Source organism: Notamacropus eugenii, chromosome 2 (assembly GCF_028372415.1).
Source record: "Notamacropus eugenii isolate mMacEug1 chromosome 2, mMacEug1.pri_v2, whole genome shotgun sequence".
Taxonomy (NCBI): domain Eukaryota; kingdom Metazoa; phylum Chordata; class Mammalia; order Diprotodontia; family Macropodidae; genus Notamacropus; species Notamacropus eugenii.
Window position 1 is genome coordinate 16,604,513 of NC_092873.1, and position 19,020 is coordinate 16,623,532.

The window sequence follows — 19,020 nt, forward strand, 5'->3', positions numbered from 1 at the left end:
TGGATGTGGGAGGCATTTTGCCTTAAGACACCATTGGGAATTTTTTAAGTCGTTGCATTGCAACGAAGTACTAAGTCTACCAGAAAAAATCCTTGCACCCTGGTTGTTGCTGTGCACAAAGTTCTCCTGATTCTGCTCCTTTCACTCAGCATCAGATCATATAAGTCTTTCCAGGCCTCTGAAGTCTTCTTGTTCATCATTTCTTATAGCACAATAGTATTCCATTACATTCCTATGCCACAATTTATTCAGCCACTCCCCAATTGATGGGCATGCCCTTGATTTCCATTTTTTGGCCACCACAAAGAGAGCTGCTATAAATATTTTTGTACATGTGGGACCCTTTCCTAGTTTTATGATCTCTTGAGGATACAGTCCCAGAAGCAATATTACTGGGTCAAAGGATATGCACATTTTTGTAGCCCTTTGGGCATAGTTTCAAATAGCTCTCCAGAATGGTTGAATCAGCTCACAGCTCCACCAACAGTGAATTATTAGTGCATGGAAAAATATTTTAAAGGGAATTCTGCAGCTCAGTGCCTCATGAGGGTGCTAAATACTGTAAGAGTGATCCCCTGCTCTAGTGTGGTACAGTTAAGTGGTTTGGGTGCTGTTAAGGCCTTTCTTCTCTAAGAAGGGGCATTTTGTAGAGGCTGTGCTGGTGGGCTAGAGAACCTTTCAACTCTCACATCAAGCAGAAACTGGTTGCTGGAAATGACAAACAGATGGGGTAAGGTGGCTTCTGGACTTTTAGAGCACTCTAGGAATCTTAATGCTTGAGGGAGCATTTCCATTCATGGCATGTTAAGTGACTGGAGAAGTTGGAGGTTCTTGATTCATCTCATAGTTCTGTAATGCCTCGATACTCCTTGTCTCTCCCTTTAACTGCTTTTATATTGAGGGTCAGGTTTGGGTAAAGCCAGGTGGACGGGCATCTGGGCTCCAGCTTCTGGCTACTCAGACTGTTTTTGCAAACATCAGTTGTAGGGTTTCTAACATTTTCCTATTGAAAATCTCAGCTCCTTCAAATATTACTTTGAAAGAGAAAAGTGGCAATTATTTTTATCATTTTTTAGAGAAGAGGGAGCTTTCCCAAGTAGAAAGAGATTTGTTCAGTTACCCCAAGATTTAATACTGCCACTCTGCACCTTAGTTTTCTTTCATTTATAGAAAACAAAAGGAATTAATTTTTACCTCAAATATGTTCTTTAGTATTGTAAAAAATGCAAGCAAAGTGAGTTAAAGAAGTAATTTTATTATTCCTCTGCTAGTGCATTTTTGATGCCACTTTTTTCTCCTTAAGAATATCATTTTGAGTGTTATATGATGGATTTCTTTGTTTTATTTTGTAACTAAATGCTCTAAATAGTTATTGCCCCTAATTCTTACAAACTCATTTTGAGACAAAATTTTACCTTGATTTTACATAGAAGGAAGTCAACACAAAGTCACATGGTTACATCACAGTCCCATGACAAAGCTGAGAGTAGACACCTAGGAGTTACTGAGTGATGTGCCAGTCACCATGCGCCCAATAAGCCAGACACTTCCTTGCCTCTAGCTGGCTGGCTGGATCCCCAGTTGGGTGTGATCTTATAGGAGGACATGGATAAGATTTAGGATGGGTGGGCATGGATGGAGTAAAGTCTACACTGTTAGAAAGAAAATCCAAATTGATGAGTTTACAGATTAATTTGAATTTTTGAGTTAAGTGTATGAATGCTTTTTCTTTTTCTGTTAAGGGCCTACCTGGATGTGGACATTGCTTTGTCCTCAGAAGCTTTCCATAATTACGTGAATGCTGCTATGGTGCATGTCAACAAGGCTCTCAAGCTCATCATCCGTCTCCTTCTGGTGGAAGATCTGGTGGATTCCTTAAAGGTTAGTTGGAGCTCAAGGGAGCAACGAGGACTCAGTGGGGGAAGAGGCAGGAGGAAGCCTAGCCCTGACTGTGTCTGCAAAGTGAAGGTGGAAAGTAATGCAGAAAACCCCTCTTCTTGCTAAAAGAACACAGAAAGGGAGAAAATAATGAACAAGAATTAGGTTTAAATTTGGCTTTGGGGGATGGGTTCTGCAGAACCTGGGCAGCTCTGAAATTTTGAGAGCCTTTAGAATTCATCTGCAGTGATTGGGGGTGGGGCAGGTGCTCACTTAAGGAGCAGGGTCTGCAAACTACCATGGTTTGCTTTCCAGGTAAGAATGGTTTTTACATTTTTAAATGAAGTTTCCTTATACTTAAAAATGCCAGAACCATTGTTGGCCCTCAAGTTGTTCAGAAAACAGGCCTCAGGCCAAAGTTTTCTGACCCCTGAGCTAGAGGGGACTGATATTAAAGTTTGAGCTGGGGGAGCCTCAGGTGAGCTGTCTGCCAAAGTGGCCTGTGTCTCTTAACAGTCTGACTGTGTCCTTTGTAGCTGGCTGTCTTCATGTGGCTGATGACGTACGTGGGCGCAGTTTTCAATGGGATTACTCTCCTGATTCTTGGTAAGGCAGTGGGGCCACTAGTGGGCTTGGGTCTGGGAGAATTTCCCCGGAGAGGAGACTGCCTCCCATTTGTTCGGTGTGTGGCATGCTAATTCCCAGTTACTGATGACTGGCATGTCAGTCCCAGTGCCAAGTGCTGGGGACACAAACAAAGGCAAAAACATAGCTATGTTTGCCCCTGTGTTCCAGTGTGCTATCAGTTACTCACGGCTTTACCTGCACTGTGCCACATGACCTCGACCCCATGTGTCCGTCACAAAGCATTTTTACTGGTGTCCCCCTAAAGCTGGAATTAGATTCTTCATTTCGGATTTTGGGGGAGATGTTTTGAATCTGAAGCCAGAACTGATTTCCAGATTTAACTCAGATTTAAAGGGTGCATATATTCCTTGGACTATTCCGCACATTTCCTACTCACATGACATTGTTTCTTACAGCTGAACTGCTGGTCTTCAGTGTTCCAATTGTCTATGAAAAGTATAAGGTAAGTAATGACTATTTCAGATAAAATGTTATTGATTTCAGCGTATTAGACTTTGAAAACTTGTTTCACCCTTTTATTGTTGTTATTTCCCATAGACTTGTGGGCAGCCTCAGTGGCGCTCTCCAGCTTAGGGCTTCAGTAGTGAGGAACATTTGTAACAGAAAATAAAAAATCCACAGTATGTCCCCAGGTCGTGGAAGAATTCACTGCGTAGCTCTTCTGTTGCTTCTCAGCATTGCCTGGGTGAAGACACTTAGGTTAGAAGGACAGGACTGGCTTAAGGGAGGAGCTGCTTAGGGGAGGGTTAACCTTCTGCCTGCTGTTTGTTACAAGTGCGCTCACTGTCTTTCTTCCTTAAAGACGCAGATTGACCATTATGTTGGCATTGCTCGTGACCAGACCAAGGCAGTTATTGCAAAGTGAGTATTTTTTTACTCCTACCATGTGAAAGTACCTCATGGCACATCTAAATTCCTTCCCCTAAAACATACTCCTGTGATAGGGCAGAGGGCACTAAGATAGCTCAGTGGATTGAATGCTGGGCCTGGAGTCAGCGAGACCTGAGATCTGACCTCAGACGCTTAGTGGTTGTGTGACCCTGGGCAAGTCACTTGTCCTGTTTGCCTTAATCTGCTAGAGTAGGAAATGGCAAACCACTCCAGTATGTTTGCCAAGAAAACTCATGGACAGTATGATCCACAGGCTTACCAAGAGTTGGACAAATTGAACAATAACAAAACAAGACACTTTATAATTGGAAAGTTTTGGTTGAAGAACTGTTGTTTATTTGCTTCAGTTGGGTCTGGCTCTGTCCCCATTTGTGGTTTGCGCTGGACTGGCTTGCCATTTCCTTCTCTGGCTCATTTTGCAGATGAGGAAATTGAGGCAAACAGGGCATTTAGTAAGCTTATGTAGATGGGGAAGTCAGGAAGACTCGAGTTCAAATTCTGCCTCAACACTGAATTAGGTGTGTGACTCTGGGCAAGGTAACTCCTCCCCTCTGTGAGTCTGGCTGATCAGCTGAAGCACGGGCAGAGGGAGGGATTCCCTTTATGAGATCGGAGACCTTCTATTTAATCGGCAAATTGCAAATTAGGGGTCTTTCACCTAGAGTTTAAATGTTTCATTTTTCTTTTGTTTTTCTTCTCACACAGGATCCAAGCAAAACTGCCTGGCATTGCAAAGAAAAAGGCGGAATAAGAACTCAGAAACTGGAAATGTGACAGTTACTAAAACACCATTTAATAGTTATAACCATTGTTACTCGTACCTATGAAGGAGTATGCTCATTGCCAGCTTGAGCCTGCATTCCAAGTTTGGTTTTTTTAATTTGGTATTTTCCCCTCCCTCATCCTTGCCCTCAGTATCAAGCACAAGAACATTCTGGACTAAAAAGAACTGATGTCTTAGAGTCTACAAGAGTAAAAGAGACATTAATAGGATAAATCCCTAGCTAGTTTGGCAGAGGAGGGGAGGGTGGAAAGAGGAAGGAAGAGGCCGACCACCTAATTCCCATAGACTGGTCTTTATCAATTTCTCATCATCAGTTTATCTTTATTTTTAAATTAAAATAGAACCGTTTTTATTTGTGGCAAATTATTTGGGGACAGGGCCATGGGCATGAATAATTTTCCACTCCTCTGGGTCTTTGGTCCCTCTCTGACCTCATTCTCCTGCCCACCGTGGGAACCCGGTATAAGTGGCCCCTGCTCTTTTTGTGCCCACCTTCCCTCCAGTGGGACCTCTGAAAAGATGGAGCTTTCAGTTCCATTTAATAACTTAGGAATAGTAATGATTTCCTCTCTAACAAGCAAGATACCTGGTATACCGGAGGACGAGGCTAGAAGGCCACTCTCTCCTCCCTAAACAATTAAGAAACTACCATTTTGAGAAGGAGACATTTGATTTATTCCTTTTCTGACACCAGTTCTGAGCTTTAGTCTTCTAGAACTCATTCCTGTATTGTGCTTTCCTCCCTCTCCCCCACCCCACCTCACTTCAAGTTTAATAAGGTTGTACTTTTCATATTATGAAATAAAAAGTCTGTAACTGCTGTACACTGCTGTAAACTTGTTAGAGAAAAATAATCTGCATGTGGCCTCCTCAGTTGTTGTAATTCTATCTCAGTCCCGGGTGGGGGAACGTGCTAAGAGGAACTTGTGAAATGTGACCCACCTCCTCCATCTCCCCTCTTTTCCTCCAGGCTGTCCTCACATGCCTTTCTCATCCTTACCCTAAGGAGTGGTTTGCCTGAGCTATACCAAGAACCACCTCTGACCCTCAGAACACAAGGGATTTCAGTTGGGAGGAGGAATTTTTTTTCCTTTTAATCAGAAGAACAAAATGCAGATTAGTTTATAGAAGTACCCTTTGTGGTTTACATGGAGTCTAACCTTGTTTTGAGGGTAGCTTTGCATTTTGGAGGTTATATATTTTTATTTGGAAGGTTTTCTTCATTTTTATGGGGAAAGTGGAGAAAATGCATTTGCCTTGGTCCAGACTGTCCCTTCTGACCTGGTGATGAAGCAGTTCTTAGCTGGGGCTTCCAGGGCCAGGAGTTCCTGAGGTGCCAGGTCATTTTGGTGAGGATCCTGCCCAGTCAGAGGACAAACAGTGCAGAGCAGCTGGGCCTGCCTGGTGTGAGGTGTGAGGATTCATTAGCGCTTTAGTGGCTGTCTTTCCTCCCTCTGACAGTAGATTTGGGAAGCTCTTGATTTTCAATAATACATTGGTTGCTGCGTTTACATGGGAGCTGCCAAAGGTGTTAAGTAGTGAACGTGGAAAATCTGGAGGAAATGGACCCATTTTTTTCTAGGCCCACAACTGCAGCTCAATAGAAAGTAGCATAGGAAAAGTTCTCCCTTTCTTGAAAAACTCCTTTTTAGAGATTTTAGCTGAGTAGTAGGAAGACTTTGGAGACATCATTGTCCCTCCCCGTTTCCCCTCTTCCTCTGCTCTTGTTCCTCTTATGTGTCCTGATGAGACGAGCCTTTCTCCATCCTCCAGGGCGCTGATGGTCATTGGGCTTCCCCCTCCAAAGGACGCCTTGCGCTTTTATCTGTTCTGTTATTACTGCTGTGTTTGATCACTGGACAGATCTTTGTGCCAGGCAGATTTTGTTGTTGTGTTTTTTTTTTTTTTAAGGAAAAAAATGTAGACAAAAATGACTAATGAAGCTCTGTGTGTGTGCGTGTATGTGCGTGCAACATAAAATACAGTAGCAGCCCTTCTAAGGAGCCTGGAGAATCTTGGTTCCTGTCAAACTGCAAATTGATGTGGTATTAATAAAAAGAACACACTGTCTGTGATTCTGACCAACTCGATTCTTTGTCTCAACAGCTTGTTCTCCTGGACCACAAACACATTTGTGATCCACTAGCCCAACAGGCAAAAACATCCATGTCATTCAGCACACATTAAGCACCTTCTAGATGCATGGAGGGGCTGTGCTGCACTCACCTTCAGGGGCTGATGGCCTGGGGGGATCTCTGCTTAGTTAATTCTTCCAAAGTCCCCTTCTTATGTCTCCTGGTGTGTAGGGGATCCTGGGTCCTCAAGGGCTTTGCCAGTGTAACATTAGCCCTGGTTCATTGTGCCCAGCTGGAAAAGCTGCTGGTCCAGTTTGTTAGGTGTCCTTGTGTTAGAGAGATGTGTTTGCTTCAGGCTGATGCCTTCTCCTGCTGCAGGGATCATTGACAGATTGAAAACATCCCACGTTTCCCAGCGTTTGGTTTGGCTTCCAGTCTGGGCTAATCATGAAGGAAGGTACTCTTGCAAGACAAAAAATGGAGGCCTGGGGATGGGATGGGAATTTGGGAGATGGGTAAAATTCTGTGGTCCATCAGTCACCTTACAAAAGGGTAGCCAAGGGCAGGGACTGGCTAAAGGTGGACTCTGAATTTCCCTCCCAGTCCTAACACCAAGGTCTACTGAAGAAATTTTAGAACTTCTCGTTTCCTGCCTTACTCCACCTGTCTTTGACTGTCCATCCAGCAACAAAAATATCCAGCAGAATCATGACTAATTTTTAAAGAATTTATTCAACATACCTCTTTTACAAAACTTAGGCGGATATAAAAAAAATTGATGCAAACAACTTTTCACAAATACGCATACAAATGTTTGGATAATGTCACTAAGTAGTAACATGGCATATAAATATATATTCAGAGTAACATTTACATATTAGCCATAACAGCAAGCATACCGTTTTAAAAAATGTTTTGTGAAGACACACCAACTGTTCAGACTACTGAGGCAGTGTTGGATTGGCATGCAGCACCTCAACCACCAGAGCACCAGGTCTCTGCCCACTTCCCCTACTGCCACAGCTTCTGTAAAATGCAAATTTACCACTTTGGGCAAGAAACCAGGGGGGCCTCATAATACTCTGAGAATGAAAATTTCTTAGAATTTCCAACACCTGTTTGGGAGCACTTGGGGCCCAGTTGGCCAGTTGAAGGCTTCCACCCCAGTGTGCCTGGTGCCCCAGGTGCAAAAGGAGGTTTCTTAGGCTTAGCCTGCTCCACCCAGGTATGACTGAGATGGGTGTTGGGTTTAGGGGACAGCAAAATCTTGACAGTTGCCCTAAACTGCAGAACTCGTTGGTTTGGCACCATGGGATTGGTGTAAGTGCTGGCTTTATTCTACTGAAGACTGCATTCCATTTCTGGCTGACTCGGGCCATCTGGAGCCAGTTCCTCATTTTCCAGGTTTCTTCATCATAAAAAGGGGGAGGGAGGACCTTAGTCATCATTGGGGTCTCTTCCCAGCTCTAATACACTTGGGGATTCCATGCATATCAAAGGAATGGCACCATCCTACAACAGGCCGTTTCATTTCCTTCTTAGGAAAGTGACATTTTTTAGAAAAAAGACCTGAAGTTTGGAGTTATTTGTGATTCCCTTTTTGAATAGGCTCAGATTATATTGAATTATATATATGTATATATACATTGAATAGGCCTAGCTAATATTCTTAACTAGAAGAATGGACAGAATTTGAAATGTGGACATCCCATATTAGGATTTTTTGAGTTGCAAGACACCTTCATTCATAACAAAGTTCCCCCCCCCAACATTTCCTCTTTGCCCTGGCATAAAAACAGTGCCATTCAAGAGAACCACTGATGGGTTGCTTTTGGAAAAAGATCTGCAAGACAGAGGCAGCCCCCCTTTAAAGAGCCTGGCAAACACCAACAGCCACTGATCATTTCCAGGATACCCCGGAGTTCCTGACATCCAGCTCTGTGGCCTTAACCAGCAGTTTCCCATCAAGGGTAGACTCTGGATCTGGGAAGAAAGGCTCAGTACCAGTTACACGAACTTAAGCCTTTGACTGTGGGCAGGACCCCCTACATGTTCCCATCAACTAGGGCTCCCACACTTTGAGACAGAACTGAGTAAGATAGTCTGCTCATAGTTACTTAGCAGTACAGTATTGGCGCAAGAACCTATCAGCTCACCCTTCAACCAAAGTCACTTTTCTCTGAAGTGACAGTTCCCTAATGCCTCACTTTGTGGAGGTTAGAACTGGGGGGCCAAAGAAGCACTTGTGGCAGAGTCGTCTCAGTCCTTGCTGGCATCAGATCTCTTCTCTTCCCATATCCACCCTCCCTCAGTGGTCCAGAACTGCCTTCTTCCCCAAGGGTAATGTAAGAAACAGTCCCCGGAAGTGCACCTCACAGCTTATCTCTGACACACGAATAATAAATAAAGACGTTTGCACGTAAGGGTGATGGCCAGCCCCCTCCCCCTCCCCCTCCCCCTTCGTATAAAAGCATTAAATAGTTTTCCAAATAAAATAAAAACAAGAGCCAAGGGCCTGATCTCGGGGCCGCCTCTTCTCCACAGGAGAATGGATCAAAACGCCCCAAACTTGGACCTGCCTGGACGATCATAAACCCCCACTCCCTAAAATGTTCAGGCCCCAACTACCTAGTCAGTCCTGACCTGCTCAGCCCCCAAATGTGATGCCCCTGCCCCCAGCCCTAGGGATGGGAGAAAATGTAACAGGGACAGGAATGCCCCTCCTCCGAGCTAGTGCCATCTAGGCAGGCCTGGAGGCGCAGGGCGAGTTGGCAGGGTTCGTAATAATGAGGTCGATGGGCCCCCGTGAAAGGGAAAGGGGTATTAAAAAAAAAGTGCTAACAGGGTCTCTGCCCCCCCTCTGCTTCCCCCTCGCTCCCACAGGCTACCTGTTTGCCATCATAATACTGTCACGCTTAGAGCTAAGAAAACCCACCCAAAACGCCACGGGGAACTGGGCGGGGAGGGCCTGGGACACAAAACCCAGCTGGCATCCGCGGAGCCTGGGGCTTGCGGGGAGCAGGGTAGGAAGATGCCTAGTTACTGTCTTCAGGAAACCCCAGGCTCCCAGAATCAGCTCTCCCCGGTGCTGGGAGTAGACCCGCAGTGCTGAGGCCGGGGGCTTGTAACCTTCTGGGATGGTTCCTTTCTAGGTCATGTGCAATGCAGCAGAATGATGCGGACCTCGGCCAAGCCCCCACTCCCACCCCCACCCTCTATGCAGAAGGAAAGGGCCGGAAGGCAGAGGCTCTAATACTGAACGGTGGACAACGGACACCCATCTGCAAAGAGGAGGTCAGGAACTCCATTCTGGGGCTTCCTGGACTCTGCACTCCTAACCCAACCTTTTTCCCCACCGGACGGTGGGAAGGCAGAGCCAGGAACACTCACTGGGCTTCATGCCTAATCCCAGGGCCCAGAAGTTCACATTCCTAAAACCGCTCGGGGCAAGAGCCGGAAGACAAAGCAATGAGGAGAGAGGATGACGGGGAGGCCAAGCAACCTAGGGCCCTGCCACGCGTCGCCTTGGCCTTCTCTTCCCACTCTCCGAAGCAGGGGCCCCTGCTGCTCTGCCCTGGGGTCCCCCCACCCCCCCGCAGCTCCCGGCCCTTCGGGGTGGGGCACACAGGCTTCTCCAGCGTCGGCTCTTCATCTTTCTCTGGTCCAGACAGAAAGGACCCATCTGGGATGAAGAAAACCTCAACAGCTCAGGAGAAGCGCGGCCCTGGTCCGTAGGAAGATCGGGGCAGGAAAAGGATGGTTGGGGGACAAGGAAGGGGAGCCAGGGCGGCCACGGAGGTAAACATCGGAAAGCCAAGGGCCCCCGGCAGGGTGGAGAGGCAGCCAAAGGGGGCCCGGCGGGGCTGCCCGGGAAGCCGGGACCTCCCATGGGGTCGGGGGCAGCCCCGAGGGTGCCGGCTGTGCCCGGGGGCGCAGGAGGGCTACGCCCGGCACACAGCGCCCGGCTGCACGTCCCCGTCGGGGCCCGCCGGGGGCGGTGCCACCTGCCCGAAGCCCTCCTGGCCGTAGCAGCGAAGGGCCGCCTCCTCGTAGGCCTCCAGGATGGTCTTGCGCTCCTCGGCCGTGAAGTCCATGGAGAAGGGATGCACCTGCAGAATGTGGCGCTTGATGGTGCTGACTTTGAGCGTGGCCAGCGCGCCCCCGCACACCATGCACACCAGGCCGCGCCGCCGGCCGTCGTAGTCCATCAGGTACTCGCCCCGCCAGCGCGGCTGGTAGTTGCGCCGCTGCTCCCGACTGCGCGGGGGCGGCAGCGGCGGCGGGGGCGGCGGGGGCGGCGCGGGGCGAGCGCCGCTGGCCCGCAGCTCCGCCGCGTCAGCTGCTTCCTCCTCTCCTTCTTCCCCTTCGCCCTCCTCCGGCCTCCTGGCGCTGCTGTCCTCTTCTGCGGAGGGCGAACCGTCGGCTGCGGGTAGAGGCCAGGGACAGCGATGGGAGCCGGCCCCGACACGCCCCTTCTTCCCCACCTGCGTGCACATCCCTCCTGTCCCCGTCCTGCCCTGGCTCCCCGTCTCCCTGCTGCGGTCTCGGCTCTCCCAAGCCCACTTTCTTGGTCCTTCCCGGGGGCCCCGGCTCTCGAGCTCACCCCACTCTCCTTCCTCTTCCTCCTCTGGCTCCTCTTCTGCCCCCTGCTCCTGCTCTCCCTCTTCCCTTTCGCCTCGGGCCCCCGGGGGCTCGGAGAAGGGCAGCCCCAGGGTCAGCAGGTGCGTGGCCTTCCGGCTCCACTCCTGGGCAATGAGGGCCTTGACTGGCCCACTGAGGCCCGTGGAGCCCGGGTGCCGCTGGCGGATGTGCCGCTTGATGGTGCTCATCTTGAGCGTGGCCAGCGCGCCGCCGCACACCATGCACACCAGGCCCCGCCGGCCGCCGTCGTACTCCATCAGGTACTCCAGCCGCCAGCGCTCCTGGTAGTAGCGGCGATGGTCGCGACCCCGGGGCAGGCCCGTCGAAGCTCCGGCCGCTGCACTCCCCTCCGCCGCCGCCGCCGCCCTCGGGGCCGAGGGGGCCGGCTCCGGGGAGGAAGGAGCCGCGGCTGGGGCCTGGGTTTTTCGGGTCAGGTCTTGGGGGCCGAGGTCATCGTCTGTGAGGGAGCAGGAGACGAAGCTCAGCTTTGTGGCCCATTAAGGGATCCCTTGGAGGTCTCCTCCCAACCCCTGCCCCATCGAGGACCTGATACAGTGGGGAAGGAGCCTTGGAGTGGAGGGAGTCTAACCCTCCTTGCAAAGATGAAACCACTGAGACCCAGAAAACTGACTTGCCCAAGGTCACAGTTAGCCTAGGGGCCGTGGCCAGTACGGCTGAGAGCAGGGGCTCGTGCATGGAGATCCGGGTGCCCCGCATACCCAAGGACTCATTTGACAGAGGCCCAGGCCCGTTGAGGCTAGGCACCGCGACTTGGACTCTGGTGTCCTGCCCCTCACTTCTAGTTCCTCTAGCCAACACCCCACTATACCTCACTGCCCAAGTGTCCTGCATCCCAGCCGTCAACCTCGGGCTGATGGCCCATGCCTGGGGCCTGAGAAAGGTCCCAGGTCCCTCCCTCTTCACCTCCCCCCCCAAAAAGCCCAGGATGGCCTGAAGGTGCCCCTCCCGCCTCGCACCTGGTGGAGGGTGGGGTGGCCCGGCGGCCGGGGTGCCCCAAGCCTGCAGCAGGGCGCTGCGCTGCGGGCCCGTGAGTCCCAAGGAGCCGGGGTGCGCCTCCAATACGTGTGCCCGGATGTCATCCAAGTGAAGGCTGGGCAAGGCCCGACCGCAGGCCATGCACACCAGCCGGTTGCCCCGCGGGTCGTAGTCCATGAGGAACTCGGCCCGAAACCAGCTTTGCAGGGACTCCTTCAGCCGCCGCTCCAGGCTCCGAGGAGCCCCCAGCCCTCCGCTTCCCCCTGGCCGTCGGGGAGCTGAAGGGCCCCCGCGCCTCCGGCGCCGGCCACCCCCACTGCCGGAGGTGGATCGGCCTGGAACAAGGTGGGGGGGAGGAACTGAGAGGGCGGGGGACTGGCTTCTGCCCCGCCCCCACCTTCCCACCCCACCCCTACCTACGCCTAGGGCGCGGGGCTCAGAATTGGAAGGAACCCTAGGGGTCTTGTGCAACCGCCACCCTCAGCAGATCAAGAAAGGGACGGGGCAGCGCAAGCGACTTGCTCGGAGCTGGGATCCTAACCCAGGTCCTGTGTCCCAGTCACAGGGGGCCCGCACTGCCTCCCTCTCGCCATCCCACGACTAACCTCCGGCTCCTTCTCCCCCTTCCCGTGGTTCTCATTCAGCCTTTCCCACCTTTGGTCAGCGCGGCTTCCATTCCTTGTCTCTCTCCTCAGTCCCTGGCTTCACCCTCACTCCACACACCCCCGTCCCCAGTGCCCATGCACTAACTTCCTACACCACCAGGATCCAGTGCCCCTCTCCCGCAGGGCAAAGGGCACAACCAGGCGCGGGACCCAGGGGTCTGGGTTCAGATCCCAGCTCTACTATGTACTGTGTGACTTAAGTACGTTCCGCTCTGGGCCATGGCTACCCGCTTTGTAAAATGGGAGGGGTACATCTTACTGTCCTCCCCTCAAGTCCCTAAGGTCCCCCTGACAAGAAGTCTTCCAAAATGTCAGCTGGGACGGACACACCCCTCCTTGAACAGAAGGGGAAACAGATCGGACGAGGCTGGGAGAGCCAAAAAGAGGGTACCCCTGGTCCTGGGCTCCTGTCTCTCCCTCCCCCAAGCTGCCTCTTCCTCACCCTCTTTTGGCCCTTCCTCCCTTCCCCATTTCCCCTCCCACCTTTACCTGTGCTCTTGGGTAGGCAGACTGGGAGGGCCGCAGGGCCTTCCTCCTCTTCCTCTTCCTCTTCCTCCTCCCCCTCTTCCTCCTCCTCCTCCTCCTCAGCCCCTTGGGCCCCTAATCCCTCGGCCTCCCCACAGGCCCCCAGCCCCAGGTGGGCATCCCAGCTGCTGCTGATGACTTCCTTCTCGCGGGGGCTCCAGTGCAGGGAGTAGGGGTGTTTCTGCCGGATATGTCTCTTGATGGTGCTGAGCTTCAGGGTGGCCAGAGAGCTGCCGCACACCATGCACACCATCCCGTGCCTGGCTGGGTTGAAGTCCATCAGGTATTCCAGCCGCCAGTGGTCATGGTAGTATCGACGATGGTCTCTGCCGGGGATTCGGCTCTTGCCAGGGCGGGAGGCCCGAGCTTCGCAGTGGTCCGAGTACTTCCGGCCAGAGGGGGCAGCCCGGCTCCTGGGGGAAGGGAGGGACCCCAAGGCACCACCCTCTGGCTTCGGCTCTTGCCCTAGGACGGGAGGGAGGCACAGCAGAGGAGGGTTTCACCCACAGTTCAAAGAGAACCCAAGAGTCCTACTGCCTGGTCCTAGAAAACCCCGTGGACAGTGTTAAAATGCGGCATGGGACAGGACCCTCAGTCCCCGGGCTCACAAACAGTCGGACACTACCGCACACCCTGAAGCTGTTTGCCTGTCTCCTCCATCTGACTGTGACCTCTTTACCTTTTTTTGTAGCCCTTCAGCTTGGCACAGTGCCTGAAACTTAAGTAATTTAATAAATGTTTATTGACTGAAACTTTATGAACCACAGTGACTTGCCCAAGGTCACATACATGTGACCTTGATCAGTGGCAGAACCAGAATTTGAACCCAATGCTTCTGACTCCAAATCCAGAGTTCTTCTCCTTTGCAGACCTAGGGGGTTTGAGTGAGGTCTCAGGGAAGATGACTAGGGGGTGATATGGTTGCTTGGCCATTTAAATAAAAACAAGAAAGAAGGCACTGCTTCTTTAAGAGGGAGTGGAAACAAAAGGATATTAATACTGAGGGTATAATTATGCTTCCTTAAAGAAGCATTCAGAAGAAGGAACCTGTCCCTTTAAGGGGGAAGGCCCTTCACAGAATAAACCAGAAGCTTTAGGACAAGGGGCCACCAGGGGATGGGAATGGGGGTGCGGGGCTGAACAAAGGGGACACCTGTCTCCAGTAACTGCTACAGACAAGACCAGCTTTATTGCCTGGGGAAAGATTGGCCCTTCCCCCTCAGTGGAGAGGCTTTCCTAGGGCCTAGAGCTAGGAGGGAACCTTAGAACCTGGAATGTGAGGGGGAGGGCCCTAGAACAAGGGATGTCAGACCTGGGAGGTCCCTCAGAACAGAGAATGGCAGGACTGGAAGGGGCCTAAAGTTCCCAAATCCAATTCTTTCATTTTACAAATGAAGAAACTGAAGCCGGAATAGGGCAAACGTTCTGCCTAAGATCAGGTAGGTGGCAAAGTCCAAGGCCAGCCTCTAAGCCCTGATCCACAGCATGACACCCCAGCTGCCTCTCCTCTGGGTTCAGGACTTTCCTTCCAATGCACCACCAAGCCCCTGGGAAGGTGCAAGAACTTCTCTGAGCACTGTCCCCCCTCTCCCCACCCCAGCCAGTGCTCATGGGGACAGGGGAGGGACAGAGAACAGGAAGACCAGGCTCAGGCAGCAGAGAAATGCCCCCAGCCCTTCAGGGCCAGCCCTAGAAGGTCAGGTGTTCAAGTCTGTCTCTGTCTTGAGTTAAGCCATCGGCCTGGTAAGAGAAAGGCACCTTTGGAGTGGCCTCACCCCAGACCAACTCAAACTGTTCCCAAAACCCTGGCCCACCCTCTGGATCTCCTCCCCTCCCCTTCCAACTATTTCCAACTATTTCCTGCTCTCAGCTCTAAAGTGGGGGCCCAGGGATCCCCAGGATCGGGGAAGACAGAACAAGAACACGAGGAAAGAAAAAACAGGGGCCAAGGTTGAACTATAAAAATGCCCCTCCCCATCAACCACTACCCAATGCAAATGAGCTGGGGAAACTCCAGCCAATTCACCACTGGTCCCAGGCCCAGCTTCCAGGCCTGGGTGGGGCACTCAGGAATATCCTAGCGGAGGGTCCCTGGAGGAGTGGGAGGAGGAAGTCAGCTGGTGAGGGAGCATTTTACCTAGCCCAAGAAACGTCAGCAGAGAGCCAAACTAAGGAGAACAGAGAAGAGAGGCTCCTTCCCTCCCATTATTAGGGAAAATAATCTATTTGAATCTCAGGCAGGGGGGTATAAGAAAGTTGCTGCCAGCAGCCCGGTGGGTTGTGCCTTGTGGGAAGGGAATTCAGATTTTTGCCTTAAGCCAAAATACAGGCAGCTCTGGGTGGCCCGTACTAGCTCCCAGATCTAGTTTGTGTCCTTCTGTGTGTCCTCCCCTCCCCACCCCGAGGCCAGGAATTGCCTCCCTTTTCTCTTGGAAGCCCTACTGCCAGCACAGGGCTCCCCTACCCCCACCCCCACCCCCCGCACACGCTAGGAGCTTTAAAAATGCCAGTTGATGGACTGAAGTCACTAGGCGTCTCTGGGCTTCATCTGGAAATGAAGAGGGCAGACTAGGTGACTAGGACCTGGGAGCAGCACGCCTAGGTTCTGCTGCTGGAGCTGACCAGGTCTGTCAGTCACTGGCCTCATTTTTCCTCCTCTTTAAACGAGGGATAACAGGAGCCCACTGCCTCCTCCAGGTGGCCGTGGAGAGCTCTGAGAACCCTCCGGCGCAATCTCTCAATAGGAATCCCTCCTGACTACCCAAGTCTATACGTGTTCCCAGGAAAGAACAAAAGGGAATAGGCCACCAGGCATTACCGGGAGGGAGCTGGCCCTTTAAGTCAGCCGGGCAAGTTACCACTTCTTAAAGGAGCCAGCATTCTCGGGCAAAAAGGTGCCTGTCCGGCACTACTCTGATGAGGGGGCTGCCTCTGCCCCTCAGTGGTCCCTCCCAGACACCCCGGAGGCTTCACCCCTTTCCTGCCACCCTTAGCTCTAGGACACTGGTCCTGGGGCTTTTGTAGAACTGGTCTGGGAAGCCAGCTCCTAGGTCATGCAGTTCAACCCCCTCGGTCCACAGAGGTGAGGAGACAGGGAGGGGAATGACTTAGCTAGGATCTGACAATCTGGGAAGCTGGGATTCAAACCCATGTCTCCAGGGACCCAAATGCAAATAAATCAGTGGTAGGGCTGGATTGGGAGTTGGAGGGCCTAGGTTCAAATCCTAGCTCTCTAGAGCTTCTGGACCCGGGCAAGTCTCTTCTTCTCTCAGGGCCTGTTTCCTTTTCTGTAAAATGAGGGGACTGGAATACATGACCTCCAAGGTCCCTTCCTACCCCTAACGACTAGGATCTTACTTTAAACAAAGGAGGATGTACTGTTTCTTTAAGAGGGGAAGGGCTTTGTCTCTTTAAATAACAAGGGTGGGGATGAGTTGTTCCTTTAATAGGTAGGGTCCTAGAGCAGCCTAAGCCTCTGGGGCCCCCAAAAGTCATTAGATCCCGTAATATCCACATGGTTTGGGGGCTCTCGGTCTATGGAGGGAGAGGGCTGAACTCCCCACTCTTTTCTGCCTGCATGTTATTCAGACTTTATTTAAGAGAGCAAATTTTTCTGGAATTGTCTCTGTGCCTGGGATGAGTCAGACCTAGCAGTCAAAAGGGGGGGGGGGGGGTTCTGATCCTTAAGAGTCCTCGGGGCTGTCCCTGGAAGAAAGGAAGGGAAACAGCCATGGCTTGAAGTAGCCATCCAGCCCAACCCCCTCATTTTACGGGTGAGAAAACTGAGACTGAGAAAGGGGTCTGGAGCTTGGCCAGACGGTAGATCTGAAATCAGAGTCTGGGACTCCCAAGGTCATCCTCCACCCCTAAGCTAGGAATTCATAGCGTCTCGGAATTGGAGAGGTGGATGGGACATTAACTAGCTACTTCAGCTCACCCATTTCACAGACTGGAAAACAGTCTCATTGAGAGGAAAGGTTGGGTCTAAATTAACTGGTAGAGTTGGGATTCCACCCCTTGGTACCATGGATAAGCTAGCAGGGAGAAGCACATACAGAAGTGTTATGGACCTTGGAAACCATTCTGATCGATCCACCTCATTTTACAAAGAAGGAAACTAAGGCTCAGAGAAGGAGGGGATTTGCCTACAGTCAAGAAGGCTGCGTTTGCACTGTCATGAGAGGGAAACGTCATCCCACGGAAGCAGAACCCTTCCCTGGCCCAGGGAGCAGCTGTGCTTGCAAAAGGCTAGGCTGCTGGGCAGGAAGACCATTAGATTTGGATTCAGGGGATTTAGCTGCTACAGGTGGGACTCTGCCTAAAGGAGCTCTGTGGAAGGAGTGCCAGTACCTAGAGTCAGGAAGCCCTGAGTTCAAATCCAGCCTCAGACGCTCTCTAGCTAGGTGACCTCTATTTCCTGCCTCAATTTCCTCAACTGTAAAACGGGGATCATATTAGCACCTACCTCATGGCAGATAACATACTGCTTAGCACAGTGCCAGGCATGTATTACATGCTTATTCCCTTCCCTTTGGGCCTCAGTTTCCTCATCTGTAAAGAGGGGAGATTGAACTAGTCTCTAAATTCCTCCCCTGTCTGGGCCTCTTCTTTGCAAAAATGGAGGGGGAGGCTGTCAGAGAGGCCCTCCAAAGGGCATTTACCCGCCCCCCAAACCCTAATCCTGGGGGGTCCTGAGCAAGTGTCTTCCCCTCCGCCAAATGAAGGGGTTAGATTAGGAGCTTTAAAGGGCCCCTTCCCCCTCTGCAGGCCGAGGCTCTCGGGAGACCTGTCCCTTTAAGGAAGGGTCCCTCTCCAGCAGAAAGGAGGGCCTGCCCCTTTAAGAACAGCTGAGCGCGGCTCCCAGCCCCGAGCGGGAGGAGGAGGACGGAGATCGGGTCTGGGGGCGTCCAGGGAGGCCGGGGGGGGGGGGGCGGGGCGGAGTGCGCTCGCCGGAGGTTCGCGGGGTGAGGAGGCCCGTCCCGCGTGGGGGGCCCTGGGCCGGGGCCCGCTCCCCGCTCCCCGCCCCCCCCGCCCCGGCTGCAGCTGTTGTCCGAGCCCGCCAGGGGGCGCCCCACCAGCCCCCTCCCCCGCTTTGTTCGGCGGCCGCGAGGGCCCGGGGGCCGCGGCCCCCCCGCCCCGCCCCCACCCCACTCCCCGCCGGGCTGTCCGCTCACCTCCGGCCTCCTGGTCCTCGGGGCCCGGGGTCCGCGGGGGGCGCCGACCACGGGGGGCTCCGGGCCCGCCGCCGCCGCCGCTCCGGCTCCGCGGGTCCCCGCCGGGCTCCATGGGCTGCGGTGCGCGCCGCGGGCGGCCCTCCGGGCGCGGGCTGCTCGCCGGGCCCGGCGCCGGGGACACCTCCTCCGCTCGGGCGGCGGCGGCGGCGGAGGCGGCGGCGGCCGGGGGGCTCGCTCGCTGCTCGGCGGCCGGCGCGGGCTGGAGCCGGGGTGGGGATTCCTGCCTGGGGCCCCTGGGGCTCCTTGGAGGGCTCCTGGGTAAATTTAAAGGGGCCGCGCGCTATTTCCTCCTGCAGGCTGGTGGGGGGCTCGGCCCGGCCGCGGGTCCTTGGCGGTGCTGGCCTCCGGCCCCCCGCGCCCTCGCTGCCGGGCTCCCGTCGCCGGGCCGGGGGCCTCACTCCCCGCCCCCTTGGCTCACCTCCCACGTGCCGAGGGGTCGCGGAGCCGGAGGGGGAGGCCGGGCGGAGGGGCCCCCGCCCCCTCGGGGCATCCCCGCGGCGAGACGGGGAGCGCTCGGGGGAATGGGGGGGCTGGAGGCCGGGCTCGAGGGGGCGGGGGCGGGGCACGGGACCGACGGACGGGTGGATGGACTGACGGACGGGTGGGTGGCAGCCGCCCCGAGGAGAGGGTGGAGCCCGCGGGGGGCGGAGGGCCACGGGGGCCGAACCGCGCCCCCTCCCCAA

At 53.3% G+C, this 19,020-nt stretch overlaps 2 protein-coding genes across 4 annotated transcripts in view; one reads left to right on the forward strand and one right to left on the reverse strand.

Annotated features, from left to right (window-relative positions):
* Nucleotides 1-6,276, forward strand: part of LOC140524456 (reticulon-3) — a 50,319-nt gene extending 44,043 nt beyond the window's left edge. For both annotated transcript variants that reach the window (XM_072638914.1, XM_072638913.1), the window contains exons 3-7: nucleotides 1,743-1,881; nucleotides 2,415-2,484; nucleotides 2,922-2,968; nucleotides 3,329-3,387; nucleotides 4,123-6,276. In XM_072638914.1, coding sequence (XP_072495015.1) covers nucleotides 1,743-1,881; nucleotides 2,415-2,484; nucleotides 2,922-2,968; nucleotides 3,329-3,387; nucleotides 4,123-4,168 — 361 coding nt within the window. In that variant the 3' untranslated portion in view covers nucleotides 4,169-6,276. The remainder of the gene's footprint in view (nucleotides 1-1,742; nucleotides 1,882-2,414; nucleotides 2,485-2,921; nucleotides 2,969-3,328; nucleotides 3,388-4,122) is intronic.
* Nucleotides 6,277-6,989: 713 nt separating this feature from the next.
* On the reverse strand, nucleotides 6,990-18,389 carry ZFTA (zinc finger translocation associated). 2 transcript variants are annotated; one of them, XM_072638907.1, is made up of 5 exons: nucleotides 18,278-18,389; nucleotides 13,068-13,568; nucleotides 11,895-12,248; nucleotides 10,880-11,374; nucleotides 6,990-10,699 (listed from the first exon to the last, which is right to left on the reverse strand). In XM_072638907.1, exons 1-5 carry the CDS (start codon nucleotides 18,387-18,389, stop codon nucleotides 10,218-10,220), a joined length of 1,944 nt encoding a protein of 647 aa, XP_072495008.1. In that variant the 3' UTR covers nucleotides 6,990-10,217. The 2 variants fall into 2 exon arrangements, with proteins under 2 accessions (XP_072495008.1, XP_072495009.1); XM_072638908.1 differs by lacking the exon at nucleotides 18,278-18,389 and adding an exon at nucleotides 17,569-17,942.
* Nucleotides 18,390-19,020: the final 631 nt, after the last annotated feature.

What these genes read in the sequence shown, in the direction of transcription:
- ZFTA (XM_072638907.1), bottom strand. Translation starts at nt 18,389, where the DNA reads ATGGAGCCCGGCGGGGACCCGCGGAGCCGGAGCGGCGGCGGCGGCGGG. An exon ending in CGAGGACCAGGAGGCCGGAG is followed by an intron (nt 13,569 to 18,277) that starts GTGAGCGGACAG and finishes CTCCCGTCCTAG; the next exon opens with GGCAAGAGCCGAAGCCAGAG. An exon ending in GGAAGAGGAAGGAGAGTGGG is followed by an intron (nt 10,700 to 10,879) that starts GTGAGCTCGAGA and finishes CTCTACCCGCAG; the next exon opens with CCGACGGTTCGCCCTCCGCA.